This window comes from Sinocyclocheilus grahami, unplaced genomic scaffold (genome assembly GCF_001515645.1).
Source record: "Sinocyclocheilus grahami isolate Dianchi unplaced genomic scaffold, SAMN03320097.WGS_v1.1 scaffold186.1, whole genome shotgun sequence".
Classification (NCBI taxonomy): domain Eukaryota; kingdom Metazoa; phylum Chordata; class Actinopteri; order Cypriniformes; family Cyprinidae; genus Sinocyclocheilus; species Sinocyclocheilus grahami.
Genome location: NW_015505365.1, coordinates 37,797 through 60,422, shown reverse-complemented (window position 1 = coordinate 60,422; position 22,626 = coordinate 37,797). Strand labels below are relative to the sequence as shown.

The following is a 22,626-nucleotide window of genomic DNA, read 5'->3' as shown; positions in this document are numbered from 1 at the left end:
TGTGTGTATATATATATACTGCATGATTTTTATAGATTTTTCTTGTATTTTATGTAGTAAAATCTGTAGAAATATTAATAATATATTAATATGTTAGTAAGATTTGTTTCTAAAGCTATAAATACGTGAATAGTTTTTCATTTTGTGTGTGCGTGTGTGCATATTATACTATTTTTATGTATTTTTCTTGGATTTTATATAGTAAAATGTGTAGAAATATTTTAAAATACATCAATAATATAAATATAATAAGATTTGTTTTTAAAGCTATGAAAACGTAAATATTTTTCATTTTGTGCGTGTATTTTTCTTGGATTTTATATAGTAAAATCTAACTGTAGAAATATACTAAATATATGAATAAAATAAATGTAATAAGATTTCATAAGGATTTGTTTCTGTTTTTAGATGCTGTCGACATGTCCATATTATTCATTGTGTGTGTGTGTGTGTGTGTGTGTGTGTCTGTATTTTCAGTGCAGCTCTGCACCTTGCAATATTTAGTCTGCCATGTGAGGAAAAACTTAATATTTTTAAGAACTGTTTTTCTAAGGAAGGAAATTTAGTTACAGCTTAATGTGAGAGGCTACACGATTATTGAGCATTACTGGCTCAAGGAGCTCAGGGGACGCTTGTGAAGTCTTCAATAACAGTGATATGTCTGAGTTATGATTCATTTAGATGCTACCCAGCCCAGTTGCGTATGAAGCGTGATATGCACGTGGAAGACTCTCGGCGGGGTTGAGGGGGGTCAGCATTCCTGCCACTAGGACACACTGAGCATTAAGAAATGCTGGATTCATTAAACTGTCACTGTAAATCTCTGTCCACACTGACTGAGAGAGAGAGAGAGATGGAAGGAATATGTGAGTAGAAAGTAAAGCATAGGGAGTGCTGGAGGAAAGAGAGTGGGATTGTACAAAAGGATGAAATTTGTGATGGAAAGCAACATCAATTATGCAGATGAAAGACAGAAAAGGAGACAGTGAGTGATCTGATCTGCCCCCATTGTTCTATCACTAAATGACCTTCAGTTCTTATTTTCATCTCTACTTTAGCCTTCATAAATTCTGCTGCTTAGTTAATGTTAATGTATTCTTTTTTGGTAACTAATTTATTAGTTGCTACCATGTAAACGCTTCACTGTTATCTTTTATTTTGTTGTATTGCTATTTAATTTTTTATCATTCCAAAGTAGCTGTATTTTGCAATTTGCAAGCAGCAAATATTTAATTATAAATAATAATAATTTTCATTTAATTTGATTATTTACTTGAATTTTATATCATTTTCTTTATTTTATGTAATTTATTTTTTCCCCTCTACTCTTGTGGTGCAGAAAGTTAGTGATGAAATTTTTAATACTTGTTCAAAGCAACAAAAATTATGGAGATAAAAGACAGAAAAGGAGAGATCTTGTTTGCCCCTGTTTTTCTATCATCAAACTAACCTTCAGTTCTTATTTTTTTTATCTTTATTTTATCCTTCATAACTGCTGCTGTTTAATTAATGTTTATTCCTTTTTGGTAAATTCATTGATTACTAAAATGCTGTTATCATCTGTTATTTTGTTTGATCAGTATTAATTAATTCAATCATTTAATTAATCAGGAAGCTGTATTCTAACAAAATTTGCAAGTAGTGATAGTTGTTTTTGCTCTGCACTTACATTGTAGAAATTTTGTGGACATTTTGTAATATTACTGACAAAATAAATAATAAGTTTGCAAGCAGTATTTTTTTTTCATTTGCAAATATTGAATTGTTAATAATAATACGGTTTTATTCTATATTATTATTTAATAAATTTAATTTTGTATTTATTTAATTATTTATTTTATATTACAGGTTTTCCGCTCTTTTTGTGAAGACATTTTTAATATGACTTATTCTGACAAAATATGCAGTTTGCAAGCAACATTTAATTAGCAAATAATTAATAATAATTGTATTTTATTTTACATTCATTTATTTTATGTAACAGTTTTTTTGCTCTACGCTTGTGATGTGGAAATTTAGTGAAATTTTAAATATGACTCCCATAGTTTGTATTATTGTTATTTTTTCCCTATTCCACTTATTAGTACTGCTTACTAAGACTCATATTTTGGGTTAGCTGATTTCAAAATCTTTGCACTTTTAAAGCGCTTAACTTCACCATTTGTTAATGATGTGGAGAGGTGCACTATTACTTTTGTCTTCTGTTTTATTTTGATTCTTTTCACCTTTTATCATTGTTCACGGCTTTCAGCAAATACTTACAATATGAATGCCCAGTGTTATCATGCCACCAAAGCGCATGGAATTGGAACTGAATTGAAAAGGCAACCGAATGCAGTGGCACAGTCTTTCTCCACAAGAGACCGGATAGAATAGAAGGTGATCAGACGCTACAAAAACAAACAGTCAAATCTTTACAAGACCTCAAGGATGGAGCTGATGCTCAGCTCCAAACACCAGCAGCCGGTGGCTCATGATCTCCCTCACCTAATAATGTGGAATTATCAGCACAGCAGAATAAGTACAGGGAGCCCGAGCATCAGTGCTTATGACGCTAATGAGGGTGCAGGTGCATCATATATCATAAACGCTGATGAAAAAGTTATTTTTTCATTAGTACTTTAGAGACAAGGTGCTTTAGAGAGTTTGCAGCATGCCCACGCAGTGTAGGTGGGTTCAATGAGTTGACAACATTGTTCATTTAAAAGAACAACACCACTTTGTTGCAGTGGTGTGTGGTGGACCAGAGCCCCTTCTTTGCATGAATTTTTTTTTCAGACATAAATTCATGTTATGTTTGCATTCAATGGTGCCTGGAACACCATTTACCTTACACTTACCATTATTATAATGTTATATTATATAGAAAATGTGACTGTATTACACACTACACAGCATTTAGCACAGCTAAAGTTGACGTTTATTATGAGTTTTTGTTAATATTGTTTTAAAAGTCCGCTTAACAGTTTAAAAGATTTAATTTTTTTAATATTCTATACTTAATGAATGAATACAAACATCTGATAACTTGCTGTTTAGGCCTGTTAAGGGTTTAAAATGATGGCTTTCAATTGAATGGCTATAATTTATCATTTTATTCTCAGATGAAAATAAATGTAGAATATAGAGAAATATAGAATAGAAATTACCGTTTAATAGAGGCATCGGAATCATTATTGGTGATACTGGCCCTCATTCATAGTGCCATTAAACAAATACTTAAAGGATACCTATTATGCCCCTTTTTGCAATATGTAATATAAGTCTCAGGTGTCCCCAGAATATGTCTGTGAAGTTTCAGCTCAAAATACCCAACAGCTCATTATTATATTGTTTTGAAAATGTCTATTTTGTGTGGAAGCAGAAACGAGCTGTTTTCGTGCATGTCTCTTTTAATGCAAATGAGCTGCTGCTCCCCGCCCCCTTTTCCAGAATAGGGCTGTGCCTTTACAGCTTGTACCTCAGATATTCTGCCCAAAAAATATCTGTTTGGTTTTGATTGTTGCGTTGAAATCATGCATTTCTGATTCAGAGTTCTGATATACGGTTTTCTGAGCGCACAGAAAACGGCTGTCACATGGCATGCGAGTACTAAACTTAAGTTCTCTTTCATGTCTTATTGCGCTTAAACTGTCAAATACACACGTTTATGTTAAAAACACACATGAGTTACAAAAAAAGGTACACAAAAAATCTGAGTGGCTTGTTTTTCACAACCCTAACCATAAGGAATCAAATCTTCTGAAAACACTTTACGTTTATTCGAGTGGAGAGTAGGGTTGCAAAAAAGTGGAACATTTCCAGTAAATTTCGGAAACTTTCCAGGATTTTTTGGAATATGCCAGGGATTTTTGGAAAGTTTCCAGAAACTTGCCGAAAATTTTCCACCCCTTTGCAACCCTAGTGGAAACCATTTTTAGGTTAATTGCATTTTTTAAGGGGGTGAGTTGTTTACTTCATAATTAGTCCATTCCTAATTAGTCCATTCATTTGCACCAGTTTTATAGCTGGGTTTTGTCCCATTGACAGTCATGCTAATACAGTTGCCTATATTTCGCTATTACTGCTCTACATTCACACTCATTAAGAGCTCTTTGAAAAAGCTGAAGGAAAGCTCCACCGGTGTCGCTGTTGGACAGCGTTAGTTTAGAAAAATGAGTGATTTAGACATTATTTAATCTGTTATTGTGATATATTTGTTTCATTTTCATACCGATTGTTTTATTTGTTGATGCCGTATGCCGAGACATTCGGTAGCGGAGGCCGTTCTGAACTGCAGCGTTTCCTGCTCCGTCGCGGGTGCTCTGTTGATTCACATCACATCCAGAGGCCTCGGTGTGCCACGGCCAATCACATCAATGCAGTGATGCGCCACAGGATGAAGATGAGGGTGAGGAGGAGGTTGTGGTAGAGGAACACAAGCGCCCGAAGGCTGCAGCTCTCCTCCTCCCAAACCCCTGTCGAGCATCACAGTAATCATCAGTAATCCTAATAATCAAGCCTTCGCCGTGACCAATGGGGGTGTTGCCATGAAAAAGATGTTTCCTGCGGAAAAAAGCAGGTAAATAAATATATAAATGAAGAAAGACGTACCTAAATTAAGAAGACAGAACCCCCAGGCATCCTTTCCCGAAATAAATGTGCAGTGTAGCTTACTATTTCCCGAGACATGGCTAGATTCGGCGACCTACTCTGAGACAGCCGTGTCAAGATTGCTCCATTGTCTCGCTTCTTTCTTAATAAAGCTGTCCGAGAGCGTTTGGCTTTACGTAGAGAGACAGCGACATATGCTGTCTCAACTCTCACTTACTGAGGGCTGACATCGCATTGGAAATTTCACTCGAAATGCAGCCATATAGATCTGACGGTTTGTGACAGAACAGCAATTCGGATGGGATTGGTTTTCTAAATGACGTTTGGATTACAGTTATTAACACAGGATGTCACTTCATGTACTGATTGGGTGGGAATTGGGATCTTTGTAGATAGAATTAAGATGAGAGCATATATTGCCAGGATTTAGATGTTATGGGATGTCATATAGAAATATTAAGTCATGAGTCATTACACTGCCATTCAAAAGTTTGGGGTCTGTAAGACTTTTTCTTATTCAAGAATGCGTTTATTTGTTGAAAAATGTGCTAAAAACAGTATTATTACAATTTCAAATAACAGTTTTCCATTGTAATATATTGTAAAATGTCATTTATTCCTGTGATGCAAAGCAGAATTTTCAGCATCATTACTCCAGTCTTCAGTGTCACATGATCCTTCAGAAATCATTCTTAATGCTGATTTGCTGCTTAAAGGGATAGTTCACCCAAAAATGAAAATTTGATGTTTATCTGCTTACCCCCAGGGCATCCAAGATGTAGAACACAAACGAAGATTTTTAACTCAAAACGTTGCAGTCTGTCAGTCATATAATGGAAGTGAATAGGAATCACGGCTTTGAGAGTCAAAAAAACATACACATACAAAATCAAATTAATAGCAGATAGCAGACTTATAAGTGTATTACCGCCACCTATCTCTCAAATGGACCATTGACACTCCTAATTGAGATTGTAGATAGAGTATCAATGGTCCATTAGAGAGATAGGTGGCGGTAATGCACTTATAAGTCAGCGATCTGCCGTAAAGCAAGAAGAAGAAAAAGACGCGTCACGCGCCGGCTGTCGAGGACGCGATCAGGACAGTTCAGACATTGCGGTGAATCAGAGGTAAAAACCTATATAAATACTGTTCAGTTTCTTGCACAGATCGATCTTTTCGTGTCTTTACACATTAATGTATCGTCACGAGCCGCAGGGTTTAATTTGGTTTTGTTTTTTTGACTCTCAAAGCCGTGATTTACGTTCACTTGCATTATATGACTGACAGACTGCAACGGTTTGGGTTAAAAATCATCATTTATGTTCTACTGAAGAAACAAAGTCACCTACATCTTGGATGCCCTGGGGGTAAGCAGATAAACATCACATTTTCATTTTTGGGTGAACTATCCCTTTAAGAAACATTTCTGTGTTATTATCAGTGTTGAAAGCAGTAGTGCTGCCTTTTAGTTTTTGTGGAAACCATGATGCTTTAGCAGGATTTGATGAACAGAAAGTTCATTCATCAGCATTTATTTGAAATAAAAAATCATTGTAAATGTCTTCACAGTCACTTTTGATGAACTGAATGCGTCCTTGCTAAATAAAAGTATCAGTTGCATTAAAAAAAAAATTATAATAACTGACTGACCTCAACCTATTATTCTGGCCAAAAATTTTTACAAAAAGGTCTAAATCCATAATAAAAATGCATTAGGCAGTGCAACAATAAATTTAGCTCCAAGTATTCGATGAAGGTCAAAATAAATGAGGAGAGGCATTGTGAAAAGAACTAAATATTATACCAACATCATTTCTATCCAGACAGGATTGGTTTTTTTGGAGGATCCCCAAAAAAAAATTTGTGAGAAGTTTTAGTTGTTGAATGAGAAAAACTTACATTACAAAGTACTGTACGTCTGTGAAACATGAGTTTACGTGGCATCCTCAGGGAAAACTAGTTGAGTAGAGCTTTTAGACAGATGCTTGCAGATCGACTTGTTAGTACAAAGTGTCTTTATTAAAATCTCAAAAGTGGCCTTGTTCTGATTTTCCCTCTTTTTGTGATTTACGAATGAACCGTGACCTACTGCAAACTTTACGTTCCCAATTGACCGCCGTCCCGTGATCACACCTGCCCTCTGAATTTTAATTCCGAATCCCACACTTCCTTTCAAAACAGACTAAAACAACCAAGTGTTTCCTAATTAAATGTTCTGGTTATGCAAATGATTCATTCAATTTAGGGCTTCATTAAATAATTGACTTCTCTTCAGGGGAACAACTTCCAGACATGCAGGATAATTGAGGGCAGTTCCAGGAGAGCGTCAGAAAGTAATCCATTCTGCTCTTCGTTTCAGCCGCTTTATTATGGCCAGAGTTTCAGCATTCCTGTAATCTCCCACAGTCTTTCTCATTTCTCATCTCTGAAGGAATTCTGCTGGCCTAAATTGGGAATTCGAAATGAAAAACAATTAATATTATCAAGTGCCTGAGCTTGGTTGTAATTTCGTCCTTAATTGACCTTGCGTGTGGCCAAAGCTGGCAGCGATTAATGTCTCCAGGTGTGCGGCTCAGCAAAGCTGTCACAAAGCATGTGAGTAATGGCTGCGAATACATATTCAAATGTATTCATAACTTATTTACACAGAGTGAGCACATTATAAATGCTAATACACCCACATGAAACACTGCCTTATTTTTTTGCGGTTGCAGTGAACAACTACTAAATGGTTTTGATGGAAATGTAAAGCTTACTGTGTATTGTAATGCGACTAAACGAAATGCATAACAGCAAGTATTATTTACTCGGCGTGCAAAAGAACATTTCTGAATCCGGCATCTGCGCCAGGATGAATCACACATGGGAGCATTTGAACTTCTACAGGGGCCACGAATCCGCCACTGGCAGTGAACTGAACGTAACATTTCATCATTTGCAGAAGCAAAACAGAACTACACACAACAGAAGGCAGCGGCTAAAGATGGTAACACCTCTTTCACAGAGTTCAGTCGAGACAGAAGACTTGTTTTGCTTTTGACATATTGTTTTTGTATGAGCTGCATTCAAAAATAACAAACTAAAACTGAAATATAAATTAATATGGACTACATAGACATAAAAACCGAATAAAATGTCAGATCAACGTATGAATAATAACTAAAATAGTATATCAAAGATACTAAAGTAAAAATTCATAAAAACTATATAGACACTTTAAAAAACTAACAAAAATGCAACAAAATTAAAAATGTTTTTAATTAAAATGAAAGTGGAAAATATAATATTAAAATCAAATTCAAAATATAAATAAATAATAAAAAATGTATAATTAATACTGCAATAAAAATGCAAGAACTATATAGACATTTCTTTGAAACAAAAACTAATAAAAAAGGAGAAAACCAGAACAAAATTGTGAAAAGAGAAAATATAATAAAAACTCATTTCAAAATATGAAAAAGTAAATAGTACATTAATGATACTGAATTAACACCTACACTTTTCTATGTTAAGATTTTGCACTACGCTTTTCTTTTTCTTTCTTTTTTTACAACCAAATACAACTGACAGTTGTGGACTATATTACTTTGAGGGATAATTTTTTTAGTCCAGTTGTTCATATCAATAAAAGCAACTATTTATTGCACATTATGGTCTTTGTTTGTGTTGTCAGTGCTGTTGTTTTAGAAAATAAAAAATAATACAAGGAGCCACTGTGCATAAAAAACATAAGAATGCACAGTCTGTATTGGTTTATTGCTTTAATAAGTAACAAGCCTAAAGCCCAAACCATACTCTAAGAAAGTATGTGAATGCAGATGCTTCTAGCTACGCAAGTGCGATTTCATGCATCATTGCATTTCAAAACGTGTTTTATTCTCTGCAAGGGGTGCTAGAGTGTAGCATAAAATATATGCATATGCGTATTCGCATTAAAAAGTCTTATTTTAACATCATATTTCTCTTTCAGAGGAACTACTATCATGGTGGAGCACCAGTTTGAGGAGAATCATGCTAAGCAAGTTAGATCTGGTTTAGAGTCATATTTGTGGATGTGCAATCGCCCACTTGAGTTTTGAAGTTTAGTACTGCATGATTTATTTACAGATTTTTTTCTTTACTTTTAGACTTAAACTTTTTTAATAAGGGTTGCAGACATTAGTTTTAAGATTAATTACACATTTAAAAGCATTCAATTTTACAAACTTAATGCATTCACCTAATTTGACATTGCAACTACTGTTCTTTTATTCTTTTCTGTCTGTTCTGTACAAGCCCCCAATTATCGAGCTGTATTACATTACAATTGCTAAGCTGTACCAACCTAGATTGATCTTTGGGCTACATGGAGATAACAGGTTAATAATGGAGCACGTCTGGCCTTTTGTCTGGGGCTCCAGCGGTGGTTGAACGTGAAGAGCTGCAGTGAGAGATTTCAAGAGGAAGTCGTAGTTTAGCTGAGTGAGAGGCAATCAATGAGGGCTTGATTACCTACATAAAACTAGAGGTGTGAGGTGGTAGCATGTGCCTTTTCCTGTGAACCTCTGTGCTCAAGGGCCTGTTGGCGGTATCTAGTAAATATGAGGGACTTGTAAGATCGGCATGAACGTTGAATGTGTGTTTTGGCATGCAAATAGGCTTCTTGAGGTTCTGCGTTTCTGTATTATGTTCAGAATGGCATACTAGCATACTACATGTACTATCTCTGTAGTAAGTAGTATGCATGCACATGTATCTATGCTTTACTCAAGTTCAGGTATGTAAACATTTTAAAAATGATTTATCTTTAATATTTACACAGTGCCAAGAAAATGAACAAGATGTAAGTAAAGAAAACTAAACTAATATGAAATGATATCCATATTTAATTGTTTAAATCTGTTTAATATTTATGCAGTAGATTAAGACATAGCCTACTGTTTATTATAGTGACTTAAAGGTGATTTCAAGCTAGCTTTGAAAGCATAAGATCCCACCCTCCCTGCAGATCACTCTCCAAAGCCCCGCCTCCTCCAAAACACATGAACGCACACTGGCAGACCAGAGGCTAACCAGCAACATGATGAGAGGGTTGAATGCAACGCTGTCGGATTACCTCATGTCTCATTGACCAGTGAGAAAATATAACAATACATAGCTCAGAATGTTACAATAATAACCCCTTCCATTCTCACTCAATCTGCAATAGTGTAATGCAACGCGCTGATGACATATTGTCTGCGTGAACATGGTGTGCAGAGGTATACAAATACATACGTTGACAGGCAGATGAACTATGGCAAACATGGCCATAGGCTAATTAGCATGTGAAACTAATACTTTTTTGCTACATACAAGATATCATAGTGGAGAGCTGTGACATGTAGTTTTGTTGCGTTAGATACTCTGTGCTATGATTCAGTCTGACTGCTTTCCCACAACAATACATAGCTCAGAATGTTACAATAATAACCCCTTCCATTCTCACTCAATCTGCAATAGTGTAATGCAACGCGCTGATGACATATTGTCTGCGTGAACATGGTGTGCAGAGGTATACAAATACATACGTTGACAGGCAGATGAACTATGGCAAACATGGCCATAGGCTAATTAGCATGTGAAACTAATACTCTTTTGCTACATACAAGATATCATAGTGGAGAGCTGTGACATGTAGTTTTGTTGCGTTAGATACTCTGTGCTATGATTCAGTCTGACTGCTTCCCCATCTGATAAGAAAGTTACACTGAGCAAAGGCTTGTACCACAAGACACGTACACAGACATTTAACATCCTCTCATGAATCCTCTCATCCTCTCATGACATGACTGTGATTGTCTGATCACAGACAGAATGCAGTGCCTGGTAAGAGTGACAGTGTTGTAGAGTGTGTTCAGAATTCCCTATGGCGATCAGCCGTCATGTTTGTGCCTCCATGTGCCAGGGGGGTTGCTTAAAGACAAGCCAAGTTAATTAGTGTTGTCAGTCTCTACCCCTGAATATCTCTTAGCCTGCCCCTTCTGAGACACTGCTGAGTTAAACACCAGCCCCAAAGCTACAGACAAGCTAAAAGTACTCTCAGTGTCTGTCTCTGTCATACATTTGACCCTAAACTATTCTTATTTCATAGACTGCCTCACCAGGAAATGGAATAAGATCAAAGACTTGATTATTGGAGAGAACACATATAATCTTAGCTTCAGGCAGTTTTATATTTGAGGAATCCTATTTAGGTACTTATGTATGTTCCCAGGTACGGTTGTATGTTAAAACCAACTTTTGTGTATGTGTTTGTCAAAGTAAAACACGATTCAGAAATAAAAAAACCTTTCTGTCTTTTTTTCTGTTTCCACTTTGCTCAGATGTTCCAGTTCTGTTCCTGTCTCAAGAAAATGATGAGGTGAACGACACAAGCAAAGAAACTCAAGGACAAATGTGAGAGATAAAAGTCAGCTTGAAGAGATGCATTGCCTAGTCCTGGACTGTCAAGATATGTTACACCAGAGAGGACTGTGCACACAAGCTTTGAGTTGGAAAGTAGGGCATTAAAGGTGTCGGGACATCCTCTCACTGGTCAGCCTGAAAACTGTATCCCATTAACATTTTATTTGCCTTGATATTTTTAGGACACGCATGGTTACAACTGCTGCAGACATACACGGTAAGAGTTATGTGACGTGAGATTTCGCTCTTGGCTATGAAACCATGATGCAGACTTCTGGGACATACTCGCAAGCCTATCCTGCCAAAGTTTCATGTTCTTCAGGACTTACGCAAAGAGAGTATCACCAAGGTTGCTCATTGAGCGTTTAAGTGCCCCTGTGGACTAATGGGGCTGAAGCTCAGGATACACCCAGTCCCTCTTTTGCATATGAAGACACTTGCTTATAAAGACTCTTCGTGCCAAAACCAGAACCTACTCTGACAGCATTACCACAAAGACTTACACAGAAACCCTCAGTCATGTGACCTGAGGAAAGGACCAGTCACATGCTCTGCTGCCGTCGGCTGGTCTGTTTTATTTTCTTTTTTATTACCGCAGCATTTATCATGTTCAGAGTTTGCCAAATGTCAAATATACTGTGTGCTATGACTGAATTTTTTATCTAATTAATTGTTCATTCACATTTGACTTGTGAAAGCAGACAAAAAACCAACAGTCAAATTTTTATTAACATCTATGGTCCATAAACTACTCTTGGATAACATGGTGAGCAAAGAGCCCAACCATTTGCCAACTGTTCACAGCCACAGCAATGGCAACCCAGACAAAACACCCACCACCGTGACTGTGCGCTCAGTGCTCCTCAACCGGAACTCTCCAGATATTGAAAGCAGACTTAAACGGCGACGAAATCGCACACAGCAGGTACGCTTTAAAGATTTGGAGGATGATGATGAGTTCAAGGATAAAAATGAGAAGGCGAGGAGCAAGAGCCCAACAGAGGTTCCAAACTGGCAGAAAGAGTTGACAAACGGGCCCTCGCTGGTGGGAGCAGTCCGTGGGGACATGGAAAAGACAATTGGAGCAGTGACAGCATTTTTGAAGAGAGCGCCACCGCACCCACTTACCCCTGGGCCTACCAGACGCTGCTGGGTCCCAACGCATCCATGTTCACTCACACTGCCGCTGCCAACTCAGCCATGCAGGAGTACAGCCATCCAAACCTCACCCAGTTTGCAGAAGCCTCCCTTGCTCTCTGCCACGCAGACTCGCAGTCACAGCCTGGGGGGAGCCGGGGATGACGGCGACTCCTCCGATGAGCTGACTGCACAGGTCTATGTTCCACCTCGTAGATCACAGAAGAGCTCTGTCCAACATTGTACCCCTGCTGAGCAATCAAGGTGCCAGAAAACTGAGGACAATCAAACTGCCTCTGCGGGTACATCAACACAAATACAGCCATGTTCTGCTGCGCCACAAAAACAGTCTAGAAGGAGAGGTAGGAGGAAATATTTAAATAGAGCAGCAAGTGATCCTGGGAAACCTGAGCCTCCTTGTACTTCTCCAACTAAAACTGTGCACAGAAGCCACCAACAGTCTAACCAACTCAAGAAGCTTCCATCCAAAGTTGTGGCACACAGAACTTCAGATATCGTGCCTCCGCAGCGTTTCCCCACACCCAACACAGTTCATAATACGCCATGTAGTGTCTCTTCCACACAGACTGACTCAAACAGTGATTCAAAAATCCAAACGGTCCCAGATAACACAACCTCTGAGGTAGAACCTGCATCTTGTCCATCTCACACTGCACCACCTCCATCATTCACATGTCCCAAAGAAACATCACAATGTTTCGTTTCCCCACACCCAACACAGTTCATAATACGCCATGTAGTGTCTCTTCCACACAGACTGACTCAAACAGTGATTCAAAAATCCAAACTGTCCCAGATAACACAACCTCTGAGGTAGAACCTGCATCTTGTCCATCTCACACTGCACCACCTCCATCATTCACATGTCCCAAAGAAACATCACAATGTTGCCCACCGCAGGCTGCTGCGGAGAACATCAATTTGACCCCCACTGTACCAGAGCCTTTGTGCACTACCACAGCACAAGTCATATCCACTGTCACCACACCCTCAACACATGGGCAATCATGCATGTCTCCTATTGAGTCTACAGGGCGTTGTTGCACACCTGGTATTCAGAATATGGCAAATTGTAAGACTCAATGCATTCCAGATTCACATACAGATCCCACAACTCCTGCTCAATCCACGCCTTGTTTCCAGACGTTGGAGGAAACCATTCCATGCTCCAACACAGCTGGCTCCAAGGCAGCGTCCTGTTCTCAAGGAGCACCTGCAATTGCCTCTACGTTCAGTTCCACACAGCCATGCCAGAAGACTCCAACACAACCCATGGCATGTGGTAACACCTCAAATCAACCTGTGTACTCTGTGATATCTCCAACACAACCTGTAACTCCAATTCAGTCTGTGTCAAGATGTATGAGTCCTAAACAAAATGAGCCATTGGGTAGGACCCCTACCATTTCTGTACAGACGCCTATATCAGCCACACACACGCCAGCACCTGTTCAGCCTTCATCATCTTGTAAAATTCCAGTGCAGTCTATACCATACTGTGTCACAGACAAACCAGCAACCTTTGGCTCTCCCACTCAACCGATGGCATCTCATAAGATTCCTACACAAACCCTCCCTCACAATTTGATGTCAATTTCTCCCGAGCCATTTTGTGCCACTACTCCACACCCTGCTTCACACTTTAAGGGCCCCGTTGCAGTTGTGGCACACGCCATTCCTGCTGCACAAACTGTGGTACACTGCATTTTGGATCAACAGAATGTGGCAACCCATGTGACTCCTTCCATGCCAGTTCTGATTTGTAGCCCTTCCACACAACCTGCGCCAGGTAAACTTTCTGTCCAAGCATTGCCACACTGCAACGCTAATATGAAAAATGCAGTGTCTTGCAGTAATCCCTCTCAAATTGTGCCACACTTTAAGACTCCTACTCAAACAGTATCACACTCCAAATCATTTCCACAAAACATGTCACCTGTTCTCTGTCCACGCGAGGCAATGATGTACGCTAGTAAACCCCAGGAAATTGTGCTTCCCTCTGCTAATTTCAGGCATTCTTTACCTCCTTACGCTTGCCCTCCACTGACTACTCTGCTGTACTCTAACGCTGGGGTGAGCCCCTCCCCTCCTCAGGCCTTCTGCTGCACTCAGGACAGACGAGACAGGAGAGAGTTCATGCTTCCTCCTCCACCACCTCCTCCTCCTCCGTACACCCCCCGGAAAGAGGGCTCCTCTACTCCTGGAAAGCCCCGTAAGCCTCCTGTCCCCAAAGCTGTGAGCAGCAATGCTGAAAAGGACAGAGTGAAAACTGGGGTAGTGAAGCCAAATGCTGAAGCAGGAACTCACCATCAGGTGGGTGAAACCCCACCTCCTATCCCTCCCAAAACTAAGGCAAGAGCTACGGTGAGGCCCACCTGTTTAAGCAGCCGAAGGGCGATCCTCGGCCCAGAATCCCAGGCCAGTGCAAACCACTTGCCTCCTGCTGGGGGGACAAACCCCCAGGCGGAGGGCCAAGCGGACACTCTGCGGCAGGTGCAGGAGCTACTAGGGGGGCTTATGTCTGGGGCTAAGTGTAAGCTGGACCTGGCAAAGGCGAAAGAGAAACTGTTTGGCCCAAACGGCCCTCTGTACGACATTGGGGCTCTGCAGTCTCAGCTGCACAGCCTGGAAGGGGTGTTGGAGACCAGCCAGAACACCATCAAGGTTTTACTGGACGTCATTCAGGATCTGGAGAAGAAGGAGGCAGAGCGAGACGGGTGAGTAAGCGAGTGAGTCAAGGAATAACGTGGTAAGAAGAGAAACTGTGAATTTCAAAGCATATTTTGTTGGTAAACTCAAATCGGTAACAGCGGTGATTCTCTTCTTTTTTGTGGTTGGTATAGAGGAAATGAGTGAGACATAAACAGCAGGAAATTGTTCCAACCCTCTGCTTTTGCCTATAATCCTATGTTGATTGTCGTTAACATGTTCCAGCAGTGATAGCAGTGATGCTTTTTGAACCGCCCTCCCATCTGTCCACTCATCAAGTTCATCACTGAGGGATATGATTGTTTTCATAAGAAAGGCCTCACAGCGTGTCTTCACGCTGAGAGACTTTTCAGATTTCAAGTACATTTTAGCATGTTTATTTTTCACTAGGGTCCAAAATAGAATATGGCAAACGCTATTAATTTTGCTGTCTGATGCTACATTATATTGCTACATAATACTATTACACGTTCTTACCAGACATTGGCTATTGATAAACTACGTGGATCAATGTATGCATATAGCTACAAGTTTTTTAGTATGAATTTCTGAACGTAAGTTTACAAAAAAACATATCAATGTAGTCTTAACACAAATGGATCAAGTAAATTAGCATTTTACAAATTTGTATTTATTGCACGAAGAATTGTGTTGCATTAATTAATTTGAATTAACTAAACCAAACAAGCCATAAAAATACACTTCTGTGTGTGCCAAGGCTTTCATCATCTACAACATCATTTTAAGAGCATAACTGGTGATATGTTTTGTATACATGTGTGAATCTGTCTCATTATTGCAAAATTAATCAAAACAAAATCTTTAGCCTCATTATCAACCATCAGCTGTTCACGGCCTATGAACTATAAAAATATTCAGCTCTGCCGTGCCCTGTCAGACACTGCTTAAATACAACTAAAAAATTATTTTCATTTCTTGAATAAGAAATTAACGTCATTATGATATGATGGCATAATGATCATCATAAAATATCTTTGATATCATGTGTCTGTAATGAGGTAGGGTTACTCGCTGATGGGGATAGTTTCTGAAAGGAAAGTGCCACCAATTTCATTCATCTACAGCAAAAAAAATCAATTTCCAAGATAGCTGTTCACGGCCTATGAACTATAAAAATATTCAGCTCTGCCGTGCCCTGTCAGACACTGCTTAAATACAACTAAAAAATTATTTTCATTTCTTGAATAAGAAATTAACGTCATTATGATATGATGGCATAATGATCATCATAAAATTTTTGATATCACGTGTCTGTAATGAGGTAGGGTTACTCGCTGATGGGGATAGTTTCTGAAAGGAAAGTGCCACCAATTTCATTCATCTACAGCAAAAAAAATCAATTTCCAAGAAAAAAAGCAATAAGCTTAAATCTTTTAAAAATTCATGTCTGTGGCATACTAATGATGGACCAACCATGCACTCCGATCTCAGATAGTGGCTCTGTGCTCTTTTTGGCACATCTTTGTTCTTTATTTGTTTCTTATATAAGCTGCTGTTTCATAAGCTATTTGTTTTCACACTGTATGTGCAAAAATAATATGCATAGGGTGTGTTTTGTTTTTGTTTTTGTAGATTTTATTTATTTTTTTTCATATTACAACTCTTGGCTCTGTGCTCTTTTTGGCACATCTTTGTTCTTTATTTGTTTCTTATATAAGCTGCTGTTTCATAAGCTATTTGTTTTCACACTGTATGTGCAAAAATAATATGCATAGGGTGTGTTTTGTTTTTGTAGATTTTATTTTATTTTTTTCATATTACAACTCATTCATCGGCTGTTTTTTGTTTCCAGAGCTAACTGAAGAGAAATGACATTCTTCTTCAAATATGATCTAAAATGCATTTTATTTCAAAGCATTGACATTAGTTACTGTAGTTGCTAAATTGGATTGCTGGCTACTGCAGAAGCTACTGACATCCCAGAAGTCATTGCATAGTAGTTTGATTGGAATTATTTTGATGCTATTAAATGGAGCAATTCATCCAGGCTAAAGCACCCGGTTTGTTTTGTTTGCTGTAGCACTTTTTTTAAACATAATCCTGAATCAACATTCATTGAACGATATTCTTTTCAAACAATCATATTCCAAACCCTACACTACCCGTACAATCAGAGGGCTATGATTGGTTAAGAATTTTGTAACACAAGCAACAAAGGGCATTGATCCAGGAACGATTCATGCTTGTGAAAAAGTCAACTTGAAATCAAAATGCACTTTCCTTTATTATCTTATTGCACAATTCTTGTCTTATTGTAAGCGATTAGTTGGTGCACATTAATACAAACTAAAAATGTTTAAAAATGCAGTAACTTTGTTAACTTACTCTGCCTTTGAAACAACTTTCCTTTTCAGCTGATGTCACCAAGCCCTCTTATTTTTCATCCCCTTCCCTCCATCTGCATGACTCCATTCTGGTATGTATTGCCATTTCACAATCCGATTGATTCCTAATGCATAAAATCAAGTCTCGTTCTACATTTGTATTTTGTTTTGTTGAATGCCCTATATCATGGAAGCAAACGGGTTGTAAATACAAGTTCATGTTGACTTTAAGCATGCATCTGTGTGCTTGTGAAAATGTGAAACCTTGACCAGATATATATGAACTTCCAAATCCAAGCAGATTACAGAACAGAAACAGTTTTTCTTGTTTTCAAATGGTATTTTTAACTTATCTCTGTAGCACGAAGCTTAGAAAATAAATGGTGTCTGAATTTCTAGCATGCAAGAAAATTTACTTGGTTTAAGTTGGTTCTTCAGGTCAGTAAATGTATGACAGTGAATATGAGATCTCAGAACTAGAACAGCAGAGCTGAAGTCAGTCAGCGGACTCTGCCCCTGTTCAGACATGACTCGCTTAAGAGAAGGTTTCCAGAAGACACTATGGCCTATATTAGGGCATTTTCTTGCTTTTGCGAGGGTATTTGCAGAATGCAGAAGTGGGACAGCGCTCAGGAGATAAAACAGCTCTGTGTTCAGCAGAGGGAATCTCTGTTTTTTCTTGAACGACCATGCAAAACACAGGCAGAGATCAAAACTGTCACAATTAAATATCGACGTGTGCAAAGCATGCATAAACAGACTCACTCTTCACTAAAGCACATACAACATTAATTTCCTCACTCGTGTGTTGTTCCTAACCTGCATGACTTTGTCTTTGTTTAGCATGACAAGTGATGCACCAATTGCCATATTTTCATCTTTAATTTCTTTTCAATGCATAATGCTTTTTATATGACTTCAGAAGACAGAAAGTCTTGATTAAAAACAAGAACTTAATTAAATAGCAAGGGGTAAAAAGGGGCATTTTTTTTTATTTAATGTTGACTTATTTGTCTTTTCATGTTTATGTAAGCTATGGAAATGCTCTGAATATATAACTGCAGCTTGTCCATCTGTACAAATGTCAGTGAAATCGATTCAACGGTTTTGCTTAGATGTGCATCTTATTTTAGTTTCTGTGACTGTACAAAGAGCATGAGTATTTTTAGTGAAGCAGGGCTTCATAAACCCAGGTTAAAAGCAGTGCTAACCCCCTTTCAAAATAAAAAGCATGAAACCTGACTCAACACAACCTCAACAGAGTTTCAAAAGAACATAAATCCAGCATTTATCATAGTGGAAAAAGCCTTAGAAAGTAATAATTTTAAGTGAGGATCATTTGAGGCAGTTTGCTTCAGATGGCCTATAATGCACACAAGGTTGTTTGTTGTAGCTGATGAAGGCCCGAGAATTACCACTTTCTTGTTCCTTTGAGAATGTTCAAACACTGGTGTGCAAAATTAGCTCATAATTGCTGCGTAGTATTGCTCGCTGCTTTGTTTGTGGCTTTTATTAGTGTAACAACATGGAGAATGGTCTTAGAAATGTAGAATGAAAAGCAATATGTAATTTATAATTCTGTGACCAAACACAGCTCAGTTTTAGACCCTTTACCCTAGCGTTTCATATTTTCAAATTCCAATAATCATCAGCATGATCAAAACATTGCTGAAAAATATTCTGTACAAAATCTTCTACATGCCTTCTGTCATCTGATTGATAGTTTATACTATTGTAGCAAGTAAAAGGCCTTTCATATAACTGTAAAAACGTCCACGTGGAAATCTTTACTGAGTTTTATAAAGTAGATGTAAGAATAACTTTTATATTGTTAGTAATATTTCAAGATGAACACTTGCTGGACTAAAGCAACTTAGCTTTACTTGATTATTCAAGTAAATTGTTTATTTGTTCATCTCTCAATCATCATTGTATTGCATTATACGTATGTTCAGAAACTACAGAGCTTTGATCATAAAACTATGCATTTATATTATCTTACTACATATTGTTGGGCGATATAGAGTGACAACTGATATTTATATGCATTGTTTGTTAGTAATCTGCTATACTGTTAAAAATGATGTCATTGATTTACATTACAATATATCAGAATATCATCTTACTTTTTGGCCATATAAATATTAGCATCTGCACCAAATAGCACATTTTGCTTAGTTTGGGCGTATGATTAAAATTAAGGTGCTTTTAATTCATATTCTCTCTATATAATACTATAAGAGCCATAAAAGCCTGATGCATTACACAAAAAACAAGGAAAGCAAACTTTTTTTGTTTTAGATTTCATCTAAAAACGTAATAAACTGCTCAATTCGGGAGAAAAAAATCTGGCTATTTCTTTATATGTTCGTGCTGTGGATCGCTGGATCGGCTTTCACAGTGGACGAAGCGGAGTCCAGCCCGGGGTCGTCACATGTGGCTGCCGTAAGCCCGGCCGCCTCACTCAAGCCGGCCTCTGCTCACTCTAGCCCACCGTGTGTGATGCTGTGTTTCGTTGTGAAAGCGAAACTACTTTGTTTGACCTTCCAAAAGTGGACACGACTAGAAATCAGTGGTTAAGTTGTATTTACAACAATGTTCCAGAACAGTTCAACCCAAATATTCGGATGTGTGCATCACATTTTATGGAGGACTGTTTCCTGATCCTGGTAGAGTAGACTACAATGCCGGCTGTTCTGACTCCCAGACTGTGAGTACGTCTTTTATATTTAAAGAATTTTCCACTGACGATTCAAACGCGACTTTTGAGCAGTGTAGAGTAGCGCTTGTTGTTTGTCGTTTCTCCGATCACAAATGCAGACATGGTTTTATGTTTACGCGGCACGATGCAACGCAACGCGTAAAAAGACAGTATAAGTCATTATAATCCGTAATTATGTCCCCACTGGATGCAACAAATGCCTCGTTTATATTGGGTTTTAATGTCGCTCCGGCCGGGACAAGGCATCACAATATGGTAAGGGTCGTAACATTTCCGTCACACGCTTGAGGTATTCGGCCAATCACAACGCACTGGATAGCTGGCCAATCAGAGCACACCTCGCTTTTCAGGCCGATGAGCTTTGTAAAAATCTACGCGTTTCAAAAAGGCGGGGCATAGAGGAGAAACAATAATGTACAGTATGTGGAAAATAATGTGTTTTTTTAACCTTAAACTGAATAAACACATTTCATTACACCAAATACACAAAATAATGTTCTTTTTAGCAACATCATATGACCCCTTTAAATGGTTATTGCTGATATTATGGTTTACATTTTCAGACTGGCATAGTCCTCTTTTCCATGGATAGTCTTTCTAGTTTAATGTCATGTTTAGCAGTTCCACATTTTCCATGCATTCTTCCTTTAAATTAGTCATCGGAAAGAGGAGTCATGCAGTTGCAAAGTCATAAAATATGTACGATTCACTTCACCATCATTGAATGTTTTTTACAGAGCATTTCTTTCTTGTTTTACCTCCCACACATTTGGGGTTTTTGCATTTGTTGAGGCTAATTGGAGTAGGCGTTGACCATAAGGCCTCGTCCAGGACCAGTTTCCTCAACCCCAGTCCTATTGGAATCAAGAGGAGGAAACTGATCCGGGATCAGAGGATCCAGGGTTATCTTACATCAACACAGATGGTGGTGGGTGAGGAGGCTGGTGTGTGGCTCATTCGATCCACGTCAGAGCCCAGAGAACACAAACAAGGCCGTGGATCAGCCATGCTCCTGATACCTCTAAGCTCGGGCTTACGCAGCCATCGGAGCTCTGGAGCGGCCAACTCAACAGATTGGATAATCAGACGCCGCTGCTGTCTGATGTAATCAAGCACAAATGTGAGGTTTAATTAGGGGATAATGTTGTTTGGGTAATGCAATTCACCCATTTGGAAATGTGGTCAGTGTTCTGGACGCGTGTGATGCTTGTTTTTTTCAGTAGACATACATTGGAGTAGAACGTGTCTGAGACCACATCGATTTTGGATATTCCTGAATAGAAAGTTTTAGTCTAACAGAAAGTTTTCAAAAATTGTAACAAAATTGAGATGATTTTACATTATAACATACACACACACAGTGAGAGCGCGCGTGCGAGAGAAAGTATTTTAATTTAAGAAAACTTTAACTCTCTTGTACAGACAGTCAAATGTTTTATTGAAGCATAAGATGCTCTTTGGAAAATCTCAAATCATACTCGAGAACGTGATCATCATAGATTGTTTATGTTATGCATATCAATTTCATTCATTTACATGGTTATGCTGCTAAAATTATTTGTAATTGACAAGTCTGCATTGAATTTGAATACAATATGGAGCATTCACTTGCGGTCTCAGACTTTTGACCTCCACTATATTTGACTGAGATTAGACCTGATCATGTTCCGGAAGTAGCGGGATGAATTTTATATTCGTGATGTACATTTTTACACTTAATTTTGTTTGTTCTCTCCTCGAAAATCTTTTGTCTGTTCCAATAGCTCACTCTGTGAGTGTGTTTGTTTGAGAGCGATAAACAGCCCTGTGTTTGACACTCTCCCTCCCACCTGCTAAACATGACTCAGTGTGCTGGAGTCTAGATCTCAGCAAGTTAACGTGCAAAACTCACACCTGCATATTAGGAGGCTCTCGCTCTTTCTCTCTCCACGCTTGCACGGATGTGTATTTTAATGGCTGCTCAAATCATCTTACATTTCCACGAAATGACAAACCAGCTCGTGTTTGAGGATTGAGGAAATCCGGTTCAGTTTTTATCAAATCACTTATAAGTGCTGCTCAGCCTTTATGTGCTATCTATCTATCCATCCATCCATCCATCCATCCCACTTTATTTACTTCCATATATCAATTAACAAAGACATGTTTCCAACTAGATTTGACAATTTTTTACTTCTTGCATTAAACATTTTGAATCTAATTGGCTATAATGGATGTTTGGTTGAAATGATAGGTTTTCTGATTGGAAAAAAAAGAATCTCTTTTAAGCCATTTCAAAGCAAACGCATAAATATTGAGAAATGCATCAAACAGCAAAATATTCCAACGTAAAATCTCAAGTATCGAGATTCGTCTAGTGGCCACAGTCTGACTGTAAATTGATATTATATAAACTACATTTCTCCGCTCAGCTTCTAGCGTCTGTGATAACAGCAGAACCCTTTAATCTGTTTGGTGAAATGGGCTGCTCTATTGATCCATAGTTCGGATGAATAGATACAGGCTTGATTCATTGCCATCAGGCCCAGTTTGCACTTCCTAAATGGTGTTTATCTTGTGGCTGTCATGTGGCGTGACTGCAGGTTTACATAAGAGGAGCCAAGGCATATGAAGTCAATTACCCTGCACCTCCACATCCACTTTACAACACTGAGGTTATTTATCTGG

At 38.4% G+C, this 22,626-nt stretch overlaps 1 protein-coding gene across 1 annotated transcript in view; it reads left to right on the top strand.

Moving 5' to 3' along the window:
• The window catches only part of LOC107594564 (proteoglycan 4-like), a gene marked incomplete at its 3' end in the record, with an annotated part of 56,021 nt that overhangs the window by 17,380 nt on the left and 16,015 nt on the right, over positions 1 to 22,626 (top strand). Inside the window, exons 2-3 of the mRNA XM_016284656.1 lie at positions 10,944 to 12,805; positions 12,997 to 14,900. Of these exons, the coding sequence (XP_016140142.1) occupies positions 11,762 to 12,805; positions 12,997 to 14,900 (2,948 nt within the window). The remainder of the gene's footprint in view (positions 1 to 10,943; positions 12,806 to 12,996; positions 14,901 to 22,626) is intronic.